Source organism: Zonotrichia albicollis, chromosome 11 (genome assembly GCF_047830755.1).
Source record: "Zonotrichia albicollis isolate bZonAlb1 chromosome 11, bZonAlb1.hap1, whole genome shotgun sequence".
NCBI classification, from domain to species: domain Eukaryota; kingdom Metazoa; phylum Chordata; class Aves; order Passeriformes; family Passerellidae; genus Zonotrichia; species Zonotrichia albicollis.
The window spans coordinates 7,507,174-7,534,185 of NC_133829.1; the positions used below are offsets into that span (position 1 = coordinate 7,507,174).

Consider the following 27,012-nt stretch of genomic DNA (forward strand, 5'->3'; position numbering starts at 1 on the left):
TGTAGCGTGCCCTGGCTTCTACACGCTGGGTTTGTGGTTGTAGGGTCATTTTTGACTTCAGGGGAAAGAAAGAAGCAGAGAGGAAGATTGCTTGACCTACTTGGATCATTCATGCAGAACTGTTTTGCAGCATAGGGTCAAGTTTGTCAGAACACTTACATCACAAGGAGAAATTATGGCCAAAAGAAACTTTAAACCTGTTCAAGGAAAAAATAACAAAACCCCCACAGATGTGCACTTCAATGGAGAGGAAAAAAATGTATACTGTTTTTCAAGTATTTCAAAGTATTTTGGAATCTCACTCTCAAAAGTGATCTGAGCTCTAAAGGCACCAGGACCATGACAGGGCAAAGAGGAAACTGGTCCCAGTTCAAGCCTAAAGTGTCAGCAAAGTGACACTTGCAGGAGATCAGTGGATGAGAGGGTAGGGAACCTGCAGCAAGAAGAAGAGGCAGAATGGAAGTGGCTGCCCAAGGGACCAGCACCTCTGGCAGCAGCAGGTCACTCACTCTGAAGGGATGCTCTCCATCCCAGTGTGGAGGTAGGAGACCTCTAGGTGGATGTATTTTGTGGACCACAGAGGTAGGAAAAGTCAAATTTTCTTGCTGAAATCACTCTCAAAGTGAGAGACAGGAGTGCTAAGGGGATCCCATGGATGGATCTGGCTGCCTCCAGCACTGGGATCATTCCTGGGATGCTGTGACAGCTGACTGACAGCAGGGAAAGGATATCAGAGCAGAACAGAGACATCCTGCTGTCCCACAGAGCTTCCTGCAGCCCTGGGTGCTCCAGGGGCTCCTCACTCCCTTTGGCCCAATAAACAAACAGCTCTGGGCAGCTCCAGGAAAAGCTGCCTTATTCAACTTATTTGATTTCCAGCAACATCAACGCAGGGATCCCATCCAAACTGGACCCTGGGTTGTTTGCTAAGCACAGGCTGCCATTTAGTTAGAAACACATGGGCTCTTATTACATTTCCCTGGAAAAAAATCACAATGGTTTGAACTAAAGGGGAAAATATTTAGTAAAAATCAAAACTTGTACTCATACACATAGAGGATCTGAAAGCTCATAACCACTCACTTCCTGCTCCTCCATCCCAGTTTCTTGCTCAGCACAACTCTACTAACAAAGGCCACCTCTAGGGAAGCTTCCAGCCAAGGGCTTGGGTTTGCTAAGGTTACCCACACACTGACAGGGTATGGGTAGCCAATGGCGGGCCAAGACTTGCAGGCTATGAAGTACAGGCAGGGTCTTGGAGTTTTCCACATTTATATCAAATTATTTACACTTCCAGGTGGCTCACATATCTCTGGGGCTCCCAGAGCTACTGTTCTTGAGGACATGCAGTGCTCGAAGCCTGCAGACACACCGCTTTTATAGGAATCCTTTTGTATTCCAGCTAAAACCAGAAATGCAGCTTCAGCCACACTGAAAGGCCCCTGCACATACATCCATGAGTGATCCAGGCTCTTCTGAGCAATCCAAGATCTCTGTCCACCATTACAGCTCAGTGCAGACACTTGGGGATCCTCATGCATCCACTTTCCTGCTGCTACTTTAAAACCCACAGGACAGGGCAGCTGAAATATTAAAAACCTCCATGTGGTCACTTTGACAGGCCCAGGAGGTGGGCCAGTGCTCACAGGGTGTCTGTCCTACTGGTGGTGTGGATGCTGTCTGAAAACCAAAATGTTTTTGAGGCAAACCACGAGGTACAAAGAGGAGAGGATCAGCAGGCTTGCAGGAATGCCCTGTTTTCCTTTGTGCAGCTGCTGGGCCTTCTAATCAAGACTATCTGATACACTGATGTCATGCTGGTAATGGTATAACTCTATATCAGCCTAATGGCACAATGGGCTTACAAAAGGAGCACTATATGCAGAAATATGCATTCATGCTTGCTAATCCTTCATAAGCCTGTAATCCTGATTTTCTTTTCCAAATAATAAGTGCAGATCTATTAAGATCTATCCCTATCACTAGCTGCATGCTAAATTCCCCTCTTCCTGCCTGGGATCTGCAGCGTCCCCTGCAGGTGGTGGGGCAGAGGGTGACATGCCATCCCCACCAGCTCACAGCCCCCTGGGGATTTTCCTTCCTTTCCTTCCTTTCCTTCCTTTCCTTCCTTTCCTTTCCACCTGTAGCAGGGGGAGCACACAGAAGCAGCCACAGCTTCACTGCCATTCACTTTTCTGGAGGGTCTGAGGATGCCTTCTAGAGGGCATTTCTGCATCAAAATTAAATATATTTATTCACAGACATGCAAATAAGCAAGGGGATAACCAGCTTCCTCCATCCAGCCCTAGCATCCGCTTCTTGCCATTTGTGCCCCAGCACTGGCAAATCCCACTGGCAAATCTCCCCAAATTTCTCCACCAGCATCCCCAGTCACAGACAGGTAATTCCCAGGAGTCTTGGTATCAAATAACATTTCACAACCATCCTCCAGCCCCTTCATACAAACAACCTGGAAATAACCTTTTCAGGAGTGACAATGTAAAAGTCACTAATTACACAATTAATTTATTCTTTGGCATAAAAAAAAAAAAATACTTTGTGTTAGAGAGGAGGAGAAAAAAGAAGAATCTAAGGGTTTATTTAATTAAAGCTACAATGTATTGAAAAACCAAGTAATTGTAATGATACAGACAATGCCGAGATTGTATAATTAGTAATTAATTACCTACAGAAATGACAATTTCTTTTCTTTAAAGCTATTCATTTTTCTTTTTCTTGTTTTTTTTTTTTTATTTTTATTTTATATTTGCATGCAACTGTCTTCAGGGCACAAGCAGCAGTCACAGAGCTCCCTGCCTGTAACAACTGCTAACGACACCAAAAGTCCTGCAAGAAATGGGCAGCAGGGCAAATTTTGACTCCAGTCATGAAGAGTCACTGGGCCACAGCTGATAGAAAGAACAGCTACAGCCTTCTGTGGAGGGATTCAAGACTGTTAGCCCAGTGCTATATATATATATTATGCTTATAAGTCCTGATGTTAACCAATGTTATATATATATTTTAAGTATTCATGTATTCCCAGCCATAAAGGCCTTTTCTCTACTTGAGCTAAATTGTATAACCGTGACCTATTGTCCCAGAAGGCTTTTTATTCATGTTAAATGGGCACTGAGATTAGAGCGCTCCTTGGTAGTAGGTACAGAAGTGTTCTGGAGGAGACAGCAGGAGATGGATGGTTGTATTGAGGCTCAGCACAGATACCAAAAACAGGAGAACCAAGCAGATCTGCAGCCCAGCTGGCTTGACATCTGAAAAATCAGATGGGGAGTTGGAGTGGGGATGACAGTGCCCAGCACACACCACTCACTCACTCACTCACCCCCAGTTCTGGTAGCTCCAGTTTCCCATAGGGATCCCTCACCACTCTCCAGTCCCATCTGTGAGCCAGGGAGAGGGAGCCAGGTTGAGCTCTGTGGTGCTGTCCATGGCAATGCCTCACAAGTGCTCCATGCTGCACCTCTGGCAGGCTGTCCCACCCTGCCCTGCGCCTTGGGGACAGAATTCTTACTTGTACTGCCCCTGGCAAACAGCACAAGTGCTCCCTGCCTCTCTGGTACCCATGGAGCCTCCAGCCTCACCACTGGGCACAGATGCACCCTAGCAGCTCCCAGTTAATATCCACAAGGAACCACAACGTCCCTGGAAAAAACTCTGCACCCTTACCCCTCCCTGCCCAGCCAGGAGATCATTGCAAATCACATCAGTGGGACTGGCAGTCCCCCTACTCTGACCTTAACCTTTATCCAAGGCCAGGGAACCCCTCTGGCTTTGAGCCTCATGGGCACACAGGCACAAGCAGTGAAACGTTCCTCATCCGTCTGTTCATCCCCAGCGCTTGCCAAGGCCTCCCTCCAGTTCCTCAGAGACACGCTCCCTCCACACTGTCTGGGGAAGAAATCAGGACAAGGCAGAGCTGGGTGCTGGTGCCAGGGTGTAGGGTGACAGCCAGGGATGCTGGTGTCCCCTCGCTGGCTGTGACACTTTCAGTGCCTCCGACACAGTCAGGGTAGGAGCGGCAGCGAGCTGGCTGCTGGCTGTTACGCTGCTGCCAGATGGTGGATGAGATTAAAAGAATTTGATTTTCAAATAATCCATAAACCTGGCTGAGCTAATGTCGTTTCATATGCATTATCTTGTAATCCCAAGGAAGAAAACGTTTCAGAGCAAAGAGCCTTATTCTCCCTCCCTGCAAGGACTCTAACAAGCTAAAGATAATCCCCTTTTTGTTGGAAGGTGCTTACAGAGGACCTACAACACCCAAGAGTGTGGCACAGGGGCTGTGACTCTGTGCTGGTGCCTGGGAACAGGACAGCCAGGCACCTGGCACCATGGGTGCTGCCTTGTCCTGAGCTCCACAGAGGTGGGAGCAGCACACAGCAGGGTACAGGGACATGCTGAATATAAACCCCTGGCCAATAAAGAAGGGATTTTGCACTCCTGACTCCAACAGTGCATGGGAGCACATGCTGCTTCACCACTGGGGTAGAGTAGGGTATACGTATATTTTTCTAGGTGAGTCCACTTTTATGAGTACTTTTGGGGATAAACCCTCAAACCCAGCCCAAGTAAATCAAAGGCATACTGTGCCAGTCTGGAGAGAGGATCAGGCCCTCCCCAGTGACTGGTCACAGCCAGAGACTGGTGATCATCCTCCCCCTCGCAAGGTGAGGGACAGCATGTGGCTGAAACCTCAACACTGCCCTCTCCAAAGCAACTGCTGCACAGCTAGGTTTATAGGAAATTCATCCTTAAGGATTGCTTGACTCCCCCTTGTTTACATCAAACACACACAATAATTTTTTTGCCTCTATCCCTATTCCATATGGATGCACCCCTATCCCTCCCCATCCCTGCGCAAGGCCCCAGGCAGACCTCAGCACCTGCCCTCCATCCACCCTCTATTCTCACATGCTGCCTGCCTGCTCCCTGCCCTAGAAGCTCCTTGGACTCTCCTGCTTCTTGTCAAGCCTCAGTGGAGCAAAGACAACCATCTGCCAATCACTGGGATCCTTCAATGTGAGAGGTACAAGCTTGAATGCAGCAGTTAAAAACTGTTGATCCTTATTCCATGCTCCAGGTTCCCACGCTGGAGCGTGCCAGAGCTAGAGCAGGAGGTTGTTTTAAGGGGAAAGGGAAATAATACTCCACTGGAAGGATTTCCCAGTCACTGCCTGCCATCTAGTGCCTAGCACTGAGCTGTTTCACAGGCAGCAAGCAGCATCCACCTCCATCCTCTGGGAAATTTAGCTCTTAGATTAGAGCCAGCGACATTTGAGCATCAAGCTCCCAGCACTGATAATTCCCTGCCATGCTCCTCACTCTGGGCCAGAGCCAGGGAATGGATTTGGAGACCAATAGCCCAAGTCCTGGTGGGAACCATCAAGGAAAACAGCATGGGAGTGAGGAGAGGCAATGCTGTGTGCCTGCCTGGTTTGTGACACCATGCCCAGCTACAAGAAGCTAACTATATACAACACAGCTTGACTTGCTGCAAGCTGCTGCCTTCAAGGTCATGTCATCATTGTCAGCAGCTCTGATCAAAGCAGTGTGCACAGGCATTGTGTGAAGACTGCCACAGACAGGCTAAAAATAGGGAGACAAATGGAAGCATGAGGGAAAAGGGTGAAGGGTGAGGCTTATCAGCTGTGCAGGACACTGAAAACTTAAAGAAAATCAGGAAACAAACAAAAGTAATCAAGAAACACCAGCTTTGTGACTTGGAATATTCTGGTGCTTGGACATACCCCTGAAAATTCCCACCCAGTTCAATCCATGGGTAATCACTGCAGCAAGAACACAGTCCCTGCCAAGCTCCTGTAGCTGGTGATTTTAACTTTGTCTTCAGGCAATCTCGAGAGCTGATGCTCTCTCTTCCTTCCTTCAGCAGGGATGTACCTGGAATCACCTTAGGGGGTGTCTGGCAGCTTCTTGCTCCTCTGAAAAGGTTCAGATAACAACCTACCCAAAAGGGCAGGAGAGAAAGAACAGGCAAGACTCACCATAATCCTATTTGCAGGCAGAGAAAATTTAGGGATATGAAATCCAGAAAGATCTGGACAGGTAATGCCCATCTTGCTCACTGCCTCCTGCAAGCCACAGACCCTCCAGCATTCTGGTGGAAGGCACTGCCTGCTGCACCACATTCCCTAAGGAGGGACAAGAGTGCTGATGGAGCAGAGGCTGAAAAGTGGGTCCCCATGGGTGCCACCTCCTAAAATGGGGGACTCACTGCCCTTCCACACAGGGCACTGATGGGATCAGACACCCTTAACGCCCAATTTCCCTCCTATCCAAACTCCTTACATCTTGGCTGCCCACTCCTCACCAGATTCCTCTTTGCTCAAGCTCATCCAACATTTGCAGCCTGTGGCACTTGAAGCTTGAAGCCCTGCCACTTCCCAGCTTGGGAAGTAGTTGCTGTTCTGCAGAGGGGAGCTTTGGATCTGACACAAACTGGGCATTTGGAAAGGGCAGGTGGGGCAGGGCAGCAGCTTCAGAACCCGCAGAACCAAATTTCCTGATTAGCACACGGCTCCAGTTTCCTCCAGTGCTTCCAGAAAAGCAATAGGCAACATTAACAAAAGGATTACTCAGAATTCAAAAGCAAATGGGATTTGTGACCCATTATATTAACTGGGGGCTAGGCAAAGCTCTACACAGAGAGAATACTGCCAGGTCACCAAACCAATTATTAAGAGCTCACAGATCACAAAACTAGATATATACACACATCAAGATAAATTTCTATTTGCCTGCAGAAGCAGGATGCTGGCTGCGCCACCCTCCAAACCCAGTGTGTTTTTCCTATGTGCCCATTAAACCTGGATTACACCTAGGTTTTTCCCCCAATAATTCACTCACCTCACAGGTTTACTGCTGAGGAATAACATTTGGGAGGGTAAAACCTGAAAGGAGAAATGTAATGGGTATAATTACTTTGATAGATGAGAGGGAGCAGAAAGCCAGCAGGCAGCAGCACTGCTGGCCCATGCCTCATGTCATGATGTCCCCAATCTCCCTCTGCCTAGATGCCTGAGAGCAAGAGCAGCCCCTCAGAAGATGATCTGCTTTCAATATCATCGACCACCTAAAGCTCAAACAGCGTTCAGCTTAAAATTCAAACTGTTAGTTGAAAACGCTTTGCCTCAACTTTTGCGTCAGTTAATTATGAAATTGGATGTTCAGCAGCCAGCTAAAGAGCCAGTTGCTGGTAGTGCAGATTCCGGCTAGTGGACTGTCGTAAAGGGCGGTGCCCTAAAGCACGACGGTAGAAAAAGAGGCGGTGCCATAAAGCGCAACTGTCGTAAAAGGTGCCGTAAAGCAGCACTGTCGTAAAACTGCCGTAAAGCGCGACTGTCGTAAAAGGTGCCGTAAAGCACGACTGTCGTAAAAGGTGCCGTAAAGCAGCACTGTTGTAAAAGGTGCCTAAAGCGCGACTGTCGTAAAATCGGCCGTAAAGCGCGACTGTCGTAAAAGGTGCCGTAAAGCGCGACTGTCGTAAAACTGCCGTAAAGCGTGACTGACGTAAAAGGTGCCGTAAAGCAGCACTGTCGTAAAAGGTGCCGTAAAGCGCGACTGCCGTAAAACTGCCGTAAAGCGCGACTGTCATAAAAGGTGCCGTAAAGCAGCACTGTCGTAAAAGGTGCCGTAAAGCGCGACTGTCGTAAAAGGTGCCGTAAAGCACGACTGTCGTAAAACTGCCGTAAAGCGCGACTGACGTAAAAGGTGCCGTAAAGCGCGACTGTCGTAAAAAGGTGCCGTAAAACTGCCGTAAAGCGCGACTGTCGTAAAACGGCCGTAAAGCGCGACTGTCGTAATGTGGGGCGGGGCCGTAAAGCGCGAATGTCGTAATAGGGGTGGGGCCGTAAAGCACGACTGTCGTAATGGGGGGCGGGGCCCTAAAGCGCGACTGTCGTAATAGGGGCGGTGCTATAAAGCGCAACTTCAAAGACTTTTGGACACATTTTGAATAAAGCACTTTAATAGTATCTCCTGCCGGGCCATGGCTGCCGCGGCACTGCTCCCAGGCTGCAGGGCACCGCTTGAGCTGTTTTCTGCACGGGGGATGCCCGCAGCAGCCGCGCCGCCGAGCTCCGCCCCTCGCCTAGCTCCGCCCCTTGCAGCCTCGCGTCTCCAACGGGACACGCCCCCCACCTCCATGTCGGACCCCACGGCTCCGGTAACCGCAGCCCCGTTAACGCCTGCCGTCCCGCCCCCTGCCGTCGCGGTCCCGACAGCCGGGCCCGCAGCCAACCCCCCGGCCCCTCCCCCCGGTCCCGCCATGTCCGTATTTGCCATCCCGTTGGTCTCTGCCGTCCCGCCTCTCCGAGCCCGCCCACCAGCCGCACCGCAGCCCCAGCCCCCCCTGCTTTCCCCCCACCACCCGCGAGTTCGGCGGCGCCTCCGGACCCCCCAAGTCCCCCTCGCTCCCTCTGCCGACACAGCGGGGCCGGTGCTGGCCCAAGTCCCGTCGCTGCCGCGTCTTCGCAGTCCCCGGCGGCTCCCGGCTCTGCGGTGCCGAGCGCACCTGGCGCGGCCGCGCTGCGTCCCCGGCGCCCCCTGTGCGCGTTGCCGCGGGAAGCCGCCCCCCCCCGCTCCGGCTTTCAAGCGCACGTGGCACACCCCGAGCCGCCCGCGGGTCCCGCAGCAGCGCAGACGCCCACGGCTCACTCTATCCCTGCCGCCGTTTCGGCGCACTCCCCCCGTCCCGGCACAGCACCGCTCGCGCTGGCACCGACACGCCCCAGCCCCCAAGCCGCCCCGTGCCAGCGCGGCGGCGTCTGCACCCGCTCCCGTGCCTGCCGCGGCTCCGGTCCAGCCTCCCGCCAGCGCCGCCCTGCCGGCCGGCACCCCAGCTCCCAGCCGCTGCACGCCACGGCCCCCCGCAGCAGACACCCGCCGGCTCCACGCCGCTCCTCCTCCCCCCGCCACCCCGGTATCATCTCCCGCTGGCGAGGCCGCCCGGCCGCCGCCGCCCGTGCCCTGTTTTCCCGCTTCTGCCCCCCTCCCCCCGCCGCCGCCGCCGCCGCCGCCAGCGCTGCTTCCGGGATCAGCCGCACGCATGCGCAGTTCTATCTCCACGGCCGGCGCTCCCCGCCCCCCCCCCGCTTTCGCCGCAGCTTTGGTACAGCCCGTTCCCGGTCCCGAGCCGCTGCCTGCCGCTGTCCGGCCACAGCCGGCATCTCCGTGCCCTGTAACGCCGCCTCCGCCGCCACCGGGTCTATTCACGGCACCACAGCAGGCGAATACTGCAGCGCGTTGCATGTATCCTTCCGCGTCTCTGCCTCTGCCGGACTTTGAGGACTCACATCAGCGAGAGATCGCTTCGCAGCGCGTGACTCGTGTCAACCGACACCTGGTGTGCCTCCGCGTATTCGCCTTCCGCACTCCTAGCACCGAGTGGGACTACTTTGTGTCACGAATCGTCGGCACAGCCACATCCACGCACACAAACCGTGCAACGAGGAGGGGGAGGCTGGAATATAATAACAGTTGGAATACAACAGGTGCTTTAATAAATACAGGACAGACAGAGAATTATTTCGCCCCTGCAAATGCCAATCTGCGTCTTCTTTAATTTCTAGTGTTCAACTCTGCAGTGTGTTCAAGTGGATGATTTCTGAAGGGCTGTACTGCACCAGAGGCTTTTAAGGAAAATAGTCCCATGAAAGCAGGATGAAATCTGAATGTAGAGGACAGCTTTGTGCTTGTACCACTTCTCTCTGGAGCTGTTTGTCGGAAAAGCAGCAAGCAGGCATGAGTAGTTCTCCTTTTATTTCTGCAGGTTGCACCAAGCATTTATTTCTGAGACATATTTGTTCTTTTAAAGCTATTTTGAACTCCTAACGATGATCTGCTGCATCAGTTAATTATTGAATTGGATGTTCAGCAGCCAGCTAAAGAGCCAGTTGCTGGCAGTGCACAGTCCTGCTCCTGGAGTGGGCTCTGCATTCTCTCCATAGAGGCTTTGTTGCTGTGCCTCAGTTTGAAGCTTTATTGGTGAAAGATACTTCATAATTCAATTGAAGAAATTTCCCTGGGTCTTCAAGCATTGCTTATGAAGTCCTGACAAAGGATTTTATACCCCACAAGATCTGTTAGGGAAAAGTAGCCTTGACAGCAAAGCTGTAGCTGGTACTACCTGAAGGGGGTTCCTGCTGTCAGCATTTCACAGTCACCTCAAAAATTCCTCTTTCGTTTTTGAGGGATGGATGTCAAGGACTGGGTAGTATCAACAAAGCTTCTGAGGAAATTTGACCCTGAGTACAAGTTTCCCAGCAGTACCCCATATTTTATATCCATTCTTGCTTTTGCAGAGATTCACTCAAGCCTTGCCTTCTGACTGCCCCACTCTGTCTCTTTCCAATGTGCTGGTTATACCAACCCACAGGGGTTTCACAAGGAAAGGGAAGAAAAAGGTGTCCCCAAAAACAAAAGGATGGGATTTAGTCCACTCATATCACTGGTGACCTCAGGATGCTACCTGCACCCCCAGCATGCATCCCTGCTCATGGTTCTATTTGGGAGAATAGCATCTCTCCTCCCACAGGTGTTCTGAGAGCAGGAAGAGGTGTAGCCTGTGGCTCCAAGGACCTCTCCTGGCTCTACGTGTATTTATCTTCCCAATTCTGAAGCAACAGACAGCAGCTTCTCATTATGTGAGAAATTGTGAGGTCCTGACCAGTTCAAACTATCACAAAAACATGTCAGCAGGGCTACCTGCTTAGAGAGCGCCAACCCCCAAAACTTACACAGACAAGGAGGGATGTCAGTAGGCAACAATTTTGTAAAAGTAAAGGAAAACTGTATCTGTGAAGCTGAGAAGTGTTTTTATTAGGACTTGTTATTTCTTCTCCACTGGAGGGGAGTGTTCGTGTCAACTTGGCACAAAGAAAACCCTCAGCTGTCTCTCCTAACATGGTGGTTTAAGCAACAGCTTAGATGCCAGTGCTTTAGAATGCAACTGCTCCTTCCATTTGTGTCTGCTACTGGAGACTTTTAGCAACAGCTGCTGCACTGCATCACACCAGGGCCAGGACATCTTCATATGCTTCCTTCCCCTTGGAGAGAGAAAGGATGAAGCTTTTTGTGTATGACCCTTAAGAATGGAAGCATCCCATGCCAAAACTGGCTTTGAGGAGCAGGAAGCCTCTGCAGCCTGAGCTGCACATCCTCTCTGGTGTGCACAGTCAGGAGTGGGTAACAGCAGCATGGATCTTACCTGGAACTGCTTAGATAAGCTTCACATTGCTGCTCATAGCAAGGAGCTATGAGTCCTTTCCAAAATTCCTCTCTGCAGTGCACCCTTCACAAGGACAGCTCTTCAACTGACCTCACCCTGCCTTGCACTGAAGAACCACAACAAACTCAGTTTCTTCCCCAGGCACTTGATGCAACCTCAGGTTCTGGCAGAGATCTCATGTGAGGGGACTTTGTCAAGGTGAGAAAAACCCTCCAGGGTTTGAGTGCAAACAAGCTCCAGCCTCCCTCAACACCCAGACAAACTCTGGTGGCTCTCCATCACATTTGCAAAGGGAGTTTTGTGTTTCAACAAAAGTAAAATGCTCCCCCTGCTCTTTGTGCTGGACTGCAGCAGCTCTCACACAGCCACAATTCCACAAGTTCCTTCTCCTCTCCCAGAAAAGGCTCTCAGGCTTTGTCCTGCCTTTTCAGCACTTACCACCAGCCTGCTCACACTTCTGCAGCTCTGAGTATGGGCATAGGTTCATGCTGAGTGGAAAGGCAGCCTGCAGCCACCAAGTTCCCCAAGGAAAAGAACAGCCTCAGTGATCTGCTGCAGGAGTTTGGGAATAGAGGAAATGAGAAGATTCAAACCATCCTCTAGGATCCTCCAGTTTCCCTCTCCCCAAGGCTGGGAAGAAAAGAGATCACACAGGAGAACTGAGCAAAAGCCTCTGAGTTACAGGATCTGTGATTGTTTGCAGCAACTGGCTGAGTGGCTTTAAATAAGATCAACTACAGGAAAAATAAAAATAATTTAAATAAATAAATAGATGGTGCTGTTCCCACACAGGTTGCAAGCAGGAATTTTTATTTCAGGTGATGAAAAAACACTTTCAGCTTTCAGAAAAGACCAAGCTTCTCACACACATGCTACCTGTGAGAAAGTCTGAGGACAAGGAAAAAGCATTTAAAAATGAGGGATGCTGTTGATTCTGACCTTTCCACTGCGAAGTCGCTACACATCTCTCAGCACAGACAATGCCCAAAGACTTGCAGCCTGAGTAATCCAGAAATAGGAACTGCCTGGGTCTGAAGATCAGCAAGGTTTCAGTGCATCCTTTTCTTTCATTTGTGCTCTGTCTTTTGGGAGCAAGCACAGATTAAACAGCATTTTTTTATGCTTTCAAAGTTTTGTCCCAGCAATAAAAAACCTGCCTTGGTGTGGGAAACAGGGCAGGCTCTCTAGCTAAGGGCATGTCTTAAACCTGTGGCCACAAGGTCTCAGCTGCATCTTCTGGAGCCAGGGACAGCCTGAAACAAGAGTCGCAGAGAAAACCTGTAGTGACTGCACCCCACAGGAGGGGCACAGCCTCAGAAGAGGACTCACCTTCCCCTGCTTCAGCAGCTTCCAGTCCTGGAGAAGGTAATAGGAGTGCTGACCTCAGAGAGCAGCCAAAAATCTGCAGCCTTTCAGGCACATGTTCTGCTCCACATTTATTTCCTCCTTGCCGCTGCTCCCTGCTGCAGACTCAGCCTCCTTGCCAGGCCTGTGAGGATGCTTCCAGGAGCCAAGTTTTGTTGGTAATTTATGGCAAACCTGCAGCTCCCAGACTGTCCAGCATTGGAAAATAGAAGGCTGCTGTGCTACCCTCCACCCCAGTGTCTTGCAGAGTGATTAAGGATAACTTTAATTTGTTGAGCCTGGAGCTCAACAGCTCCCAAAGGATTGATAAAGTACACACAGCAATCTCCAGTTCCACCCCTGGAGTCCAAACTCTCTCTGGATGATTTATGACAGTTATTTCCTCCCTCTCTCCCTGCTGCTGGAGCAAGCTCATTCCCTGAGAGGTCCAGCAGCACTCTTGACTACTGAACAGCAACATTTACAACCAGAAAAAAACCTCCAACAACAGAACCAGCCCCAGAGGGCCAAGACAGCATCACATAAGCTCAGGATAGAGCTTCTAATAAAGAAACTGGGGTAATAGGGTCAGGCTACCTGAGGCAGACCCAGCTGTGCTGGTCTGATGCCGTGAGAATGGGAGCCAAGAAGTCCCTAGAGACACCTTTGAGGCTACTCCCATGAGACAGCAATGCTAAAGCACCTTCCCCTCCCAGGAAAAATGAGCCTCGAGCCCAGACAGAGAGCAGCTGCTGTTGCTGCTATCCTCCCTCAGTGTCTGCTGCTGTAACCTGAGGCTCACAGGCAGGCAGTGTGGGTGGGAAGGCAGATGCCCATTCCTCATGGATCCGTGTCCTCCACAGCCACTGTGCACCACAGACTCCAGGCCAGAGGCAGCTAACACCAGAAGTTAATAAGCTGTGAATATCCCTGTTACATCCCCCCAGAAACCCTTCCTGTCCTGGCTGGCGTTCAGGAGAGTCTGTTCCCACCTGGACACACAGATAACCCTCCAGTGCTGCTCTTATCAGAGAGCAGGTGGCACTGATAAGCATTAGCTACAGCAAGGAGAAACCCTTTGAGGCTGAGCCTGTGGCAGGAGTCTGGAGAGGAAAGCAAACCTTCTGGGTAGCACAGCCCCAGGGAACCACACTCCTGGGAGAGGAAAGGATGATGCATTTCCAGAAGAGGTGGAGGAGGAGAATTCAAAAAGAGCAAAGAACTCCCTCAGGAAAGCTTCACTTCCGAGTATAAATTTTAATATTTATTCAGTACAGGGCCAGTGAAGAGAACTGGGAAATAAGGCAAAGGCAAATTATCCTCCAGAGCCCAAGTGAACATCTCATACACCCAGCCCATGCAAAGCACCAGCTGTACTTCTCCATGGAGCCATGTTCCACACTTTCCCCATCTGCTGGAGCACAGGCCATTGCTCACAAGTCCAGGAGGAATCTATTGACTTTTTTCAGGTATTCTGACTGCAGGTAATCTCCCAGCTCCTTCTTTGTGACCCACAGATGATCTGCCTTCAGCTTTGCCTGGGACAAATCGTTGCTTTGGAGGAAGGCTTTGAAGAAGAAGACTTTGGCTCCCACGTTATTCTCAGTTCTGATGGCCTTGGGGAATTTATACTTGTAAATCCCAAATGGTGCATTCCCCAGGACTTTGGCTTGAATGTGATCTCCTGCAAGAAGCCAGCAATGCAAGAGAAAGAGAGTAAGACATAAGAACACAGAATAATAACTGCTCCCTGTATAACAACAACACTGCATAAGCCATTCCTTGTATGTGGTTCAGACTGACTGTTCCCTTTTTGGCAGAAATACTGTGAAAAAAGTGTTGTTTTTTCTCATGAAAAAACAGCTCATTTGGAGACCAGAGAGTCCTCTTAGAGTGGGAGAGGGAGGAAGAGAAGGGTATCCAGCTTTGCCAATCTTGAGTGAAAAGCAAGGACATGTGTTTGCCTTCATCACCCATCTGCCACAAAATCTACTACAGGGCAACAAGAGGGAAAGAGAAGCCCAAAGCAATCCCAGACATTCAGGAGTATCTGGTGATACCCCAAAATGGCCCATGATGGTCAGACATGGCACTGCTACTGCTGACAGCCAGAGATCCCAATTTCCAGTGTGCCAGCCCTCTGCCACAACATGCCTTTTTTCCAGCAGATGGGAGAAGTGGGAGAAGATTTCACTACAGCAGATGGCAAACATCCCTCAGACAGGGCACTGGAAGGAAACCACTGGGACAAACAAGAAGGAGGGTCAAGCTACAAACCCAAAAACATAGCCATGGCTCGCTCAGCCGTGCTCCGTAGCGTCTCTCCAGGCTGCCACTCCACTTGAGGCAGGAGCCACAGCTCCTGGTTACCAATTTTCTGTTTCACCAGAAGCATCAGGTTGCTGTCCAGCTTCCTGTTCAACGATGTTCGATCGTTGCTTTTGTCAGCATCTGCCAAAAACCAACACATGCTGGAAACAAAGTCTTCTGGCAGCATGCTGTGACCCCCTTGGTTATCAACCCTGTGTGCCTCACACCCAGAAACAATGCACAAATGTGGGTACATGGAATATGACAGAAATCTACACAGGAATGCTCTCAGTCACTCTAGAAGTCATTGCAGGATTCAGCTGCTGTTTTCCTATCCAGAAGGACTCTATAATAAGCAGCCTGGATCTCTACCTTTACAAAAAACAAAAGCACTAAGTAGAGCTTGGGAACCAAATGACCAAACATTTCTCTTGTCTAGAAACCACATCTATGTTCATCATTTTACCTTCATGAAAACACAGTTTTTGCAGCATAGGAATGCTGATTTCCCTGTCAAACAGTTAATTGCACATGTGCTACCAAAGAGTCAAGACTCTCTTTAAAACAAACAAAAAAGAGACCCAAAAATGTCTTCCTTCTATTGAGTTGCATTCTGGCAAACAATCTGGGTGTTATTACCCACCACGAACTCCAGGCTGTACCTGTTATCCGTGGGGCAGCTTTGAACCGCAGAAACTTCTGTTCCCACTTCTCCTCCAGGTCCTGAGCCATGATGACCGTCTTACCACGAGCTTCATCCTCATCATACAAGCTTTCCATCTTCTTCTTGAGCTGCTCCTCCTCCTCCAGCTTACGCATTTCATGATCAGAATAGAGGCTCCTCTCCAGCTCTATCTAGAAAAGCAACATAAAGAATTCTTAAGCCACAAGCACTACAGGTATTAGCAAGCAGAATTAAATTATTTCCAATTCAGGACAGTAAGGCAACAGGAATTTCCTGAGGTTGAGCAGGGCGTGTGAGAGGGACACCAGCACCAATGAGGTGACCATGGGGACACCACCAACACCCACGAGATGTGGGGCAAGTCGCAGGCAGAGCACTCGGGGAGCAACATCACAGACGGTGTGTGCGAGGCCACCAGCCCCTGACGTCCCTCTCCCCTCATGCCTCAGACCGAGGGCGCCATTTCCCCATCAACACCCCCACATCCCCCTCTACCTGCTCCATGAGCGCCGCCACCTCTTCCTCCTCCTTTTCCAGAGGCTGCGTGATTCGGGGAAGCCTCAACAAGCACATCGCCCCAAAAAGCTTCCAGGGGCGCGGCGCGGCAGCGCTACAAACCCAGCGAGCGCTGCCCGCCGCCCGCAGCCCCAGGGGCGCCGCCATGGCCCGCGCCCCACAATGCCCCGCCATGTCCCCTCCTCGCTCCCGGCGTGCTCCGCGCGGCCGCTCCCCGGCGCGGGCCGAGCGCCGCCATGAGCGCGGCCATGGCGCTGGCCGGGCTACGTGTGCTGGGCTGGGGGTGAGCGGAGCGGGCGGGACGGGCAGTGGGGAGCGGGGGGACAGCGGGGAGGGCCCCCCTCGCTGCGGGGTGGCCGCTAGGGGCTGCCCGCTGTCGCCCAGCGCTCACCGCTGTTGTCTCCTCAGGGGCCGCGCCGCCGCCCTGTGCCGCGGGCTCCGCTCCGGCCCCCCGAGGCTGCAGGACGCGGCGGGGGCGGCTGCCAAGGAGACGGAGAAGCAGAGCGCGACCGAGCAGAGGTGAGAGCCGAGGCCAGGCCGCGCCGGGAGGGCGCTGCCATCTGCCTCTTGCTGCGAGGTTTTATCGCCTTCGGTGGGTTTTCAGCCGAGGAGGGGGAGGGAGCCGCTTGACTCAATCAGAAACGCAGCTTGTGTTTTTGTGTTTTTCGGAGGTTTGCTCCCTTCTTTCTTTATTTCCCGATATGAAATGAAACTTTGTAATATTTAAAGAGCGAGGCCTGACAACTCTTACTTTGCTCCTCAGCTCTTTAATCCTGCAGAGGAACTCCATGAGGTGGGATGGCAAGGTTTATGAAGAGGTCCCGATAGCTCACATCAAAGCAACTTACAACAAGTAAGCAAATGAGCTCCTCCATTCCTGCTCTCTCATTCTGCGTGTGAAATCAAAGCTTTGAACCCGTGGTTTGGCCTGTCATCATTGTGATCTAAAGGCTCAAAGGAAAACAGGCAAGGGAGTTGTGTTCCTAGCTGGGAAGATGATACTGATTTAAACCTCAGTGGTGTTCAGGGAGCATACCTGTTCTTGGAGTGTCTTAAAAGCAGTGAGATTGTTTTTATATATTTTGATTACATTCTGATATGAATAATCAGATGCTGATAGTTTTACCAGCAGGTTACTTCCAGCTCATGCTATAGCACTATTTCTGTGCAAGTGTTAAAAAAATTATCATATTCTCCGTGAGACAGCTGTGTTTCATCAGTGATTGCTCCTGTGGTATGTTACTGCTTAAGGCTCTTTCAAGTTCTAAAAGTGTCTTGTGCATTTTTTTTAATAGAAGAGATAAAATGCAGTGAGAGGTGGATCTGAAAGGGCTGAGTGAGATAAAGCACACCTACTCCAGAAAGCTTCTGCTGGGGTCTGTAAGATGACCAGGTCACTGCTGGGTGGTCTCTGCAGTGGGTTTGAGTGGGATACTTTAAAAGAGAGACAGAAGTCAGTTATGCCAGTAAGGTGAGCGAGAAACTGGAGAATAAAGCTTTGTTCCAGCTTGCTTCTTCCCTCTGCAGCACACACATCCAGGTGGTGAGCTTTGACAACCAGCCGTTCTCCCGCACGTCCTGCGGCACAGAAGGCTTCCAGAACGCCAAGAAGGGCACAGCCATCGCAGCACAGACTGCAGCCATGGCAGCAGCAGTGGTGAGTGCCCACCGTCATCCCCATCTCCAGAAGGGAGCTCTGACTGCCTGCCCTGCACCTGGGCACAGCCCTGGCTTGCAGGCAGCACTGTGGGGCTGGAGTTTCATTTGCACACGAAGTGTGTTTGAAAGAGCTGTTAGAAATGCCCCAAGTGGGAGCTGAACTGTGCAGGTTGTGATTGGCAATGTGTGATTGTAACTTGGAGCCTGTCCTTTCCTAGCAGCGGTCTGCACAGCCTCCTCTTTTCCTAAGTGAACATTTCTCAGTCATTTGGGGAATGTAGACCCTGAATCAGCAGCAGTTCAAGTTCTGCACCGTAGGGGGCTGAGAAGTAGCTGTAGTTATTGTCTGGATATTTTATATCTGCTCTCTGCCACAGAAGTGAGCTCCAGCCAGCAGTTCCAGTCAGAGTAAGTGATGTTCTTGCACCTGTTCATTCCAGCTGCATGTCCTTTATTGTAACTCTTTCTGAAAAAAAACATGTGGGTGTCCAGGTGGAGGAGCTGAGGCTGGCTGTGTCACAGTCCTCATTACAGCAGAATAAGGCAAGGTTGAACTGAAAATCCTTACCCTAAATTAGGTGGAACTCACTTCAGCCTTTCATGCCAGAGGAGTTTGGTGCCACTGCTGGCCAACAGCTTATTGTGGTTGACTCAGAGCGATATAAGAACATCTTCACTATTAATCTGTGCTCATTGGAGCCTGATAATAGCTGCGTAGCAGTGCTTGGACAGATTGATTCTGTCACTGTTGAAGTAGTTAGTTACGTTAATTGCACCAGAGCACAATGAGAAAGAAAGCCAGAGGTGGCTCCCTCCACGTGGTGGCAGCAGGGCTGTGCTGTACAGCAGTTCTTCATTTCCAATTTGAAAACCCCTAGAATTTTTGCCCTGAAGGTGTGGACTCCTGCGCAGCAAATCTAAAGCTTGCCTGCTCTCTCATTTACCCTCCAGAAAGAATCCACCGCTCACAGGGGAGAAGTCGCCACATTAGAGAAGGGAAAACAACTTAGATTTAGTCATTGTTAGTCCCTTGCCACTTCAGTCACGTATCCATGGATATGTCCTTTTTTGCTCTGGCTTTAGGTCACAGATAGTTTGATTTGAGAGCTTTCTCTGTGTGCAGAGCTCACAGTTTAGCACAGAAGTTCTCTTGAACTGCCATGGCCCAGCCTCGTTTGCTCTTAGTGTCTCTACAGTAATCCTCATATATGCCTTCTCTATCCATTACTACCTAATCTTTAATTTTATTTAAATACTACTATGAAAATGAAAGACACCAGGGGAGCCAGAGTTTGTCAGAGAGAACACTGACTGGTTGTTCTTTTCACAGAAAGCACGTGGGAAGGGTGTATTGCACGTGCGAGTCATGGTCAAAGGACTGGGACCTGGACGCAAAGTAGGTGTTGGAGTTTCTTTTCCATACTTTATTTTCTCAGCTATCATGGATGTTTTCTAAACTCAAGCTGGTTTCAATTAACTTGGTTTTTCTGAAGCTGATTGTAAAGGATTCCTCACCCAAGTGCCCAGTAATGAATTTTTAGAGTCATTATAATTTTAGAGTAATACCATGTTGGAGGTAGAATAAAAGCTGTATTTGGGACTTCTTATGGCTAAAATAGGAAAATCAGCAGGAATGCTCAAGAGCAGACTAGAGCAGATAAGTTCAAACTGGGTTTTCTGAATGAGTTACTTATTTTTAAGAATTGAGAAGTGAGAAGCATTGGAACAAGTTGATTTTCAGATGGGGGATGAAACTGTTTTGCCCTGAGCTTTTTCCCTTCTCTGCTGTTCTGTGTGTTGATAGCTGTCATCTGCTTTCATTTCAGGCTGCCATCAAGGGGCTGACAATGGGAGGTTTGGAGATCATCTCCATCACCGACAACAGCCCGGTCCCCCACAACGGCTGCCGCCCACGGAAACCCAGGAGAGTCTGAGGGGCAGGGCAAGGGACACACAGCTTTCAGTGTCAGTTCACCAGGGACTGACTTGAATGTTGCTTCTGTGACTGATTCTGGAAGGCCACCCTCCCTGGAAATGCTTGTTGAGGGAAGCTTGGAGAGAACATGCTGAGCCTTGAAAATGCAGGAGGTAGAAGCTGCTGGTAAAAGCAGGAATCCGTGTATTCCCTTAGTGGGAAGCCTCTTGTCTACAAAGTTTGTTGATTAAAATGTTGCTTTTCTGACAGCCATTCCTGCTGTGTTCCTAGAAGTATTTTGGCTTATTACTTCCTTTCAACTGCTCTCTTCCTCTTACCACCATATGTGGCTCTTGTCTAGCCCTCCATGCCATTAGTGCCCTTGTCAGACAGAAGGAGAGCCTGAGATCTCAATCTCCTTGTAGTCATCTGTAGTAAACAACTGCACAGGGTCAGGTCATCTTCCTTCCCTCTTTGTCTCACTGCTCACATTGGGAAACAAGGTGTGGGGTAACTCTTTCCTTCCCCCTGGCTCAGAGCTACATGTCAGAGGCAGCTCTCCCTGTTCACAGAGCACCAGCCTGGATCCATTCCTGATTCCTGGCACAGATCTGTTGCAGTGCTTTGTTTCACCCAAGCTGTACTGACCTGCCACTGCTCTTGGCAAAGGAAAGCACCTCACTTTCTAAAGGGGCTGCTGGGATCTTGCCAGGTTTGATGCTTGCAGTCTCTTTGGCCCTGCCTTGTGCACCACAAACTGGATTTTCCAGGGTCCTGGGGAAAGCAAGCAGGGGTTAGTAGGCCCAAGGAATAATGAAATGCTGCCAAGGAGATACAAAGCACTTAAGTCTTGAACTGTACCTCTGTGTATCCACAAGCAGCAGGAGCTTGTTGTGGGTCTGTGATGTATTATTGCTGTCCTAGCTCCATCCAGAATTTCTGCCAAGGAAATATGTCAGGAGCATTAAGCAGGGAAGGTAAAAGCAGTAACTGACTACAGGATGGATTTGCTGGATGGCAGAGGCACATTGCCTAGCAAGGGGCACCTCACTGAAATCCCTGCTGCCAGAGAAGCCCTGGCACTATACAACGTGCTCTGGGCAAGTATTTCACCTGTAAACATGGTGTATTTCAAAGCAACCAGCAGTTCTATTGCAAATGCAGAATCTTTTCTATTATTTCTCATTCTGTCATTCCTCTGTAGTTTCTTAAATTGCATAGTTAACTATTTTCTTCCTCTTTAGAGAAAGGGTACCATAGCAACAAGGCAGTGAACCTCCTTCATGGGGCTGAATGGCATACAGCAGGTTTTGAAAGAAATCACTCTGCTTAGAAAAGCCTGTTGAGTTGCATTTGACAGGAGAAAACAAGATTCAGACAAATCTCCTACTTTAGTCCAACTCTGAATTTGAAGGGAGGGTAGGTGATCTTAGAGGGAAGTTCCTTGAGCTGTCACGGATTTGACAGTGAGGAAGAGAGGCTTTCCATAGATGTTTGCCACACTAGGAGAGTTTCCCCCTCACTCCAGAAATACAGCTGCACTAGGCACTTAATATTCCGCTTTTTAAGAAGAAGATAGGTCAGCCATAAACTGCCAAGATGAACTCTCTCAGTATGCAGTCAGCTGGCTGGGGAAGGGATGTGTGATGTGTTTACAGCAAGGCTGGGCTGGTGTCTGTGCCCAGCACAGCAACTGGCCTGACAAAGGAAGGGCACCAGGCTGTGCTAGCAGGTTTGTCTAACACACACAAGACCAAACACTGCTGTTCTCTCTCTACTACAGCCTGTTCATTGCAGCAATGCTCTTGGTTTCTGGGTGTTTGTGAAGGTTTTAGGAGGTCTGCCACTGCTTATACAGTGGGAAGCTTTAAGGCCCTCCCTGCCCTGCCTATTTTGACTGACAGTCCCATAGCACCCTCTGTGCTGGACAGAAGAGGCTGACACTGTTCTCCATGGCTCAGTGGTTGGGATCTGTACAATGTGATGCAAAATCTTTCAGACCCCCAGCTCCCTGTACTCGGTACAGTTTTGTACTGAAATCACATTTCCCATCCACCCTCTCTCCTGCCCTGATGGAGCACTCCCAAAACCATGTCCTAACTTAGTGCACAGTCTCAGCTGTTTATCCTGCAACACATCCTGGGGCTCTGGGGCAGTCAGTGAGGTGAGGGAGCACAGCTGCACAAAGCAAGGGCTGGATGCTCCTTCCTGCACACACTGTACAGTGGAAGAAGGCTTAAAACTCTATTGTGGTTTGTGTTGCAGGGAATTAATAGACACCAATAGTGCTTAACGATTTCCTTACCCTTCAAATGAAACTATTAATTAAGGGCCTGGTTTTAGTCAGCCACTGGTGTTTACGAGTTCTAATTGCTTTTCTTGGCATCTGGGTGGAAAGCTGTTTTCTACTGGCTCACATTCCTCCTGAGCAGCAATTACTTTATTTGTCAGTAGCATGGCCACAGCATTAGCACTCTCATTAGGGTCATATCCTCTCCCTCTGGGCTTCCCTGTTGCTTTTGGACATTTTGCTCTCCATTCCCTCCTAACTTTTGATTCCCTACATTCAAAGATTACTTTTTTCTGAGAAACAGTCTCAGAAATTGCTGCTGACTGCAAAGCTTCATCCTGGTTCATCCCTGGCCTTTCCTGGGATTCTGCGTTCCGTTCTAAATAAACGGTCACATGGACCTCTCTGCATTGTATCCCTGTAAATCCCTGTGTAAAGCACGGAACGCTCTCCTGACTTACAGATAAAATGCTGCCTCAGGTCTGTTTACCCCTTACTGAGTGCCACACCACCTTGGGGAGTTAGTCTAACTTAGTTACCCTTCCTTTGGACCTGGGATGGCACCTGGTGGCCTGGAAAAATAGCCCTCAGCCATCTCCCTAATAGTGTATTATTCTGCAAAGAGGAATTACTTCCCTATCCCCAGCAACAAGGACCTTCTGCCCAGAGCTGCAGCTTTATCTGCTGAATTGGTGATTTACTATTTCTTCCATGAGCATCTCAGTGACAAGATTCAGGCAGCCAATTTGGATCCCTTTGTGAGATTCAATTAAACCATAAAGTGATGTCAGTGTCCTTTAACAGCTGACTGTACACACAAGCAGGCAAGGAGAAGGGGGAGAAGGGGACAGACCCTGCAGTGCTAATAAACTGTAGCAGCAGGGGTGGCTTAAGGGAGCCTGGCTACAGCTGCTAAAGACATCTGTGCAGGTTTTGCTGGCTTTCCCTCTGCTGTGGGAATACCTGGCTCAAGATGTGCACAAAGAAGGTCACTGAGTAGGTGTTTATAACCCTAAAGCACCCCTGGGAGTTTTGAAGAAGTAACAGTTCAAATCAGGTAATGTTTTTGCACTCAGACTTCAGCAGATAATCACGGTGCTGCTTTCATGCCTAGCATCCCCACCTGGCCCCTCTTCCCCTCCAACCTCAGCCCATGACCTCTCAGACCAAAAGGAGATAAAGGGCCCTCGGATTGGATTTCTGCTTTCCCAATGTTCTCCTCTCCCTGAAGAGGCATTAATGGGTACTCATGGCAGTGGGAACTGCTCAGAGGTTTTACTAATGAACAGCATAAGAGCATACAAGCCGCCACAGGAAGGTGAAGCGGAATTGCAGAGTCCTCTTGGGGAGATGTAGAGGGGAGCCAAGCCTTGATGATATTTGTTTTTTTGAAACCACTCACACCTCTTCTGCTGAGTTCTCCAAGCTTCCCCTGCACTAGTGCCACTTGGCAGGGTCCTTAATTTCTCCAGAGTCCATAACCCTCCTCCTGTGCCCACATCTACAGAGAGTGGAGGCTGTGCACCTGGACCCAAACATCTCTGCAGCTCTGGAGCCCCAACAGCCATTGTTTGGGAAAGCTGCTTCCAGCAGCAGCCTCACTGCTTGTTTTTCTAAAAAAAAGTAAGCAGAAGGGAGAAAGGATTGGGCACAAGGGGCTCCTCTTCACAGCAGCAGGCCAGGCTTCCCACACACACAGGGCTCCAGGTAGCAAATAAAACTTGGGGCCCCAGGCAGAATGACATATTTCACCCACCAGTCTCCCATCCTCTGCCCCCTCTGCAGGTCCCAAGGGGAGGGGAAGTAGGACTCATCTCTTCATGCACCAGCCTGCACAGACCTTGCTCTCCTAATTGCCAGCCAGGCTCTCACACAGCCCCTTGGCAAGATCTGGGTGCTGCCTTTCATTTCACTTCTGCCAAATCCACAGAAATAGTAATTTCCTGACCTGCCAGGGTCAAACTGACCAAGAAATGCAAATTACTGAAGACTGGTCAGCCCTGTGGACTTCTTAGTAAGGCTGATGGCTGGAAAGCAGCTTTCTCCAGCACTGGGAGATGCTCTGGGATAATCTGTCCCTGGACATGGTTGTAAAACCAGCCTGTTTACCAAAATCCATCCAAAGAAGTGATGCTGCCTGGGGAGGTCCCTTCCAAGTGATCCTGCAGCCAAGAGACACAGTCACCGAAGGGCCAGTGTAAAATTGGAACAAACCCTGCTTGGCCACAAGCAGCTGCACAGCAGAGCTGCTCTCCCCAGCCCTTATCAGAGCCAGCAGATCAGCACCAACATCACCTTCAAACCTGAGCCCTCTCTGGGGAAGCAGCCGAGGGGGGATTTAAGGGGTAGGAGGCAGGATGAGGAGAGATTAACTCAGACTTTGCTGCCCAAAGCCAGACAGGCTGCACTGCACAATCATGCTGTCGAGATGACATTTGTCTGTCCTATGTTACAGGAGACCCTGCTTAGCTGCCAGTTGCTCCTTTTTCTTTACAAAGAGGGATTTTACAAGCATTAAGTACTAACCAGTCAGGGGTGAACCAGTGACCTACCTACGCTGCTGCAGGTATCAGCACAGATAATCTGGACCTCACCCTGACTTCAGGACCAGCCCCAAAAAAATAGGGCAGCAGCAATGAAAATTATCCAGCACGGGCAGAGCCAACAGAGCACGTGGGGCAGTGCCAGCGCTTTGGGATGAAGCCCCACACGCAGGGACAGTGCCAGCACTGCAGTAACCCACGGGATGTGTGCTCAGCCCTGCAGCTCGGGCCAAGGCTGCCTGCTGGTCGGCACAGAGGTGCTGGTGCCCCTCACCTTTCGGAGCCGGCTGTTTGAAGCGCTGTCCCCCGGCGCTGGCGGGCACGGCAAGGCCGTTTCCATGCGGATGGGCTGCTGCTCCCCGTTGCTGTGGCGACGGCGCTGGGCGCCAGCAGGTCGGAGGCGGGAGGGCGAGGATCGAGGATCGTATCTCGGCGGAGCTCACCAAGGGCACTGGGTACATCTAATCCGGCGCTGCTCCATTTTAGGCCTCCCAGGAGCACCAGGGAGGTATCAAATGACCAGCTCAGGGCAGCGAGCAGGCACTCACAGGGATACTACACACTGCGATTAAAAACACCCAAAAATCACATTCAACAGCAGCCAGATGGCCCTGGCAGGGCTTCCCTGCCACCTGCCTGGTTCTCAGCCCTCCAAGCCCCTTGAGCAAGTGGTCCCACACATCCCAGCTCCAGCAGCCCCAGGGCTGATGTCAGCGCTGCCAGTACACCCTCACCTGCCCCATCCAAGGTGACCAGTCAGGCACTGGGACAGTTGTTATATTTCATATTTCTAGAGTCCCATACTGTTGTTATTATATTCTTAAAGTCCATGCCTTCTAGCTGGTTTTCTACCATGCAGTTCTTCTGTGTAGCACACTTCCTCATGACTTCCACAGGGGCTTCTCCTGACCCACCCCTTTTTATTCCAATTCTCTTCACGCAGCTACAGCTGCTGCCCAACTAAGGACTTCACAGCTGTAGCTCGTTTAGAGTAACTAGGACCCACTTATCCCATACATAGGACTCTCACTACAGACAGTGACAGTGAGCTCAGCCACCCAACTCTCTCTACCCTTCTGCCTCCATACCTGATGCTGTTGCAACACACCTGAATAGAGGAAGGATACTGGCAGAGGGAGGGATGAACTTGTGCAAGAGTAGCTTTCAGAGGGACAAGTGGCTGCCAAAAACAGGGTTTAGGCAGTCCTCTGGGCAAAGCCAGGGCTGCTCTGGACTACATTTGGCATTTTGCAAAGCTGCTGGGTAGAAGGGAAGAAGACTGCCACGGAAAGTAGAAATAGCATGTTCCTGGCTTTAAAAAGATGGAACTCAAACTAGTTTTGTCATCCACAGAAAATAAACTCTTCCAAAGGAGGAGGTATCTAATTCATACCTGGACAAAGCAGAATGCAGCAAATGCTGGGGCACTGGTAGTGTTATCTAAGGACCCTGGGCATCCATGAGCCATCCCAGCACATTCTTCCATAACTGTCTTAAACTCATTAGTCAAGTGAAGACCCAGATGTTACCAAGATGCTGCAGCACAGCCTTGAGTAGCAGGAACCAAGGGCAATGTGTCACTTTCCAGTTCTCCTCACATACAAGACCACAGCAGCTGGCCATGAAATACGAGTTTCCACATTGCTAGTTTAAAACTGTATTTTTTTTCTGGTAAAATAATCCATTTTTTATGGATTATTTTACCAGAAAAGCTTTTATAACCATGTAATAATTCAAGAAAGCACAAGATTCAGGCACATCAAGGACACAGGCTCTGAAACTTGCATAGCAAGGATGAAGCAAACACACAAAATCCTGTTCAATTGTCCATAGGACATCCATTTGCTCTGCAGCATGTACCTATCTGATAAAGGCTCCCAGAAGGACAACAGCTGTGAGAGAGCCACATATCTCATTGCTATGCCTTCACCATCTCTCTGCCCACAGCCCTGAGGGATCCTTGCAGGAAAAGCTAGCAGAAAAGCAGCAAGACAGCTCATAAAGAAGAAAAACAAAGGGATTTCTTAAAGCATCAGAAATCTGATTCTTCTAGCTAGGTCAAAATGACCAAGGGAAGAGCTTAATAGATGCAGCACCTGAGCAAAAGGAAGGTCCTTTCAGTACACACAGGGAGCTAAATCAGGGCCATAAGCAGTGGAAGGTTAATTGATAGGAGTCTTTAGTAGGGACACATCTTAAACCTATCCATACATTTGATTCTAATGGGATTTCTGTGCCTTGCTGTCTAATGTATTTTATAAAAGAAATAATGCAGCTGTCCTGCTTTTATTTTTATTTTACTACTTTTATTTTCTTAAAGCAAAGGCAGCAGAAGAAGTAACAAAAGATGGGATTTTGCTGCCAGTCAAACGCAGTTTCCAGCTCAAGCATCTCCTCCTCACTTAGTGCCTGAAAAGCCACAGGCTCAAGAGCTTTCTGGTATGCTCAAGGTCTGCACAGGAAAGCATCAGAGAAATGGAGGAA

At 49.9% G+C, this 27,012-nt stretch overlaps 2 protein-coding genes across 2 annotated transcripts; one reads left to right on the forward strand and one right to left on the reverse strand.

Annotated features, from left to right (window-relative positions):
• Window positions 1–13,852: 13,852 nt before the first annotated feature.
• On the reverse strand, window positions 13,853–16,295 carry MRPL46 (mitochondrial ribosomal protein L46). The gene is made up of 4 exons (XM_014264633.2): window positions 16,101–16,295; window positions 15,583–15,775; window positions 14,888–15,061; window positions 13,853–14,294 (listed from the first exon to the last, which is right to left on the reverse strand). The coding sequence occupies exons 1-4, from the start codon at window positions 16,293–16,295 to the stop codon at window positions 14,044–14,046; spliced, it is 813 nt and encodes a 270-aa protein (XP_014120108.2). The 3' UTR covers window positions 13,853–14,043.
• MRPS11 (mitochondrial ribosomal protein S11) lies at window positions 16,277–19,968 on the forward strand. The gene is made up of 6 exons (XM_074549230.1): window positions 16,277–16,404; window positions 16,530–16,640; window positions 16,885–16,974; window positions 17,649–17,778; window positions 19,111–19,176; window positions 19,607–19,968. Exons 1-6 carry the CDS (start codon window positions 16,358–16,360, stop codon window positions 19,712–19,714), a joined length of 552 nt encoding a protein of 183 aa, XP_074405331.1. The 5' UTR covers window positions 16,277–16,357; the 3' UTR covers window positions 19,715–19,968.
• Window positions 19,969–27,012: the final 7,044 nt, after the last annotated feature.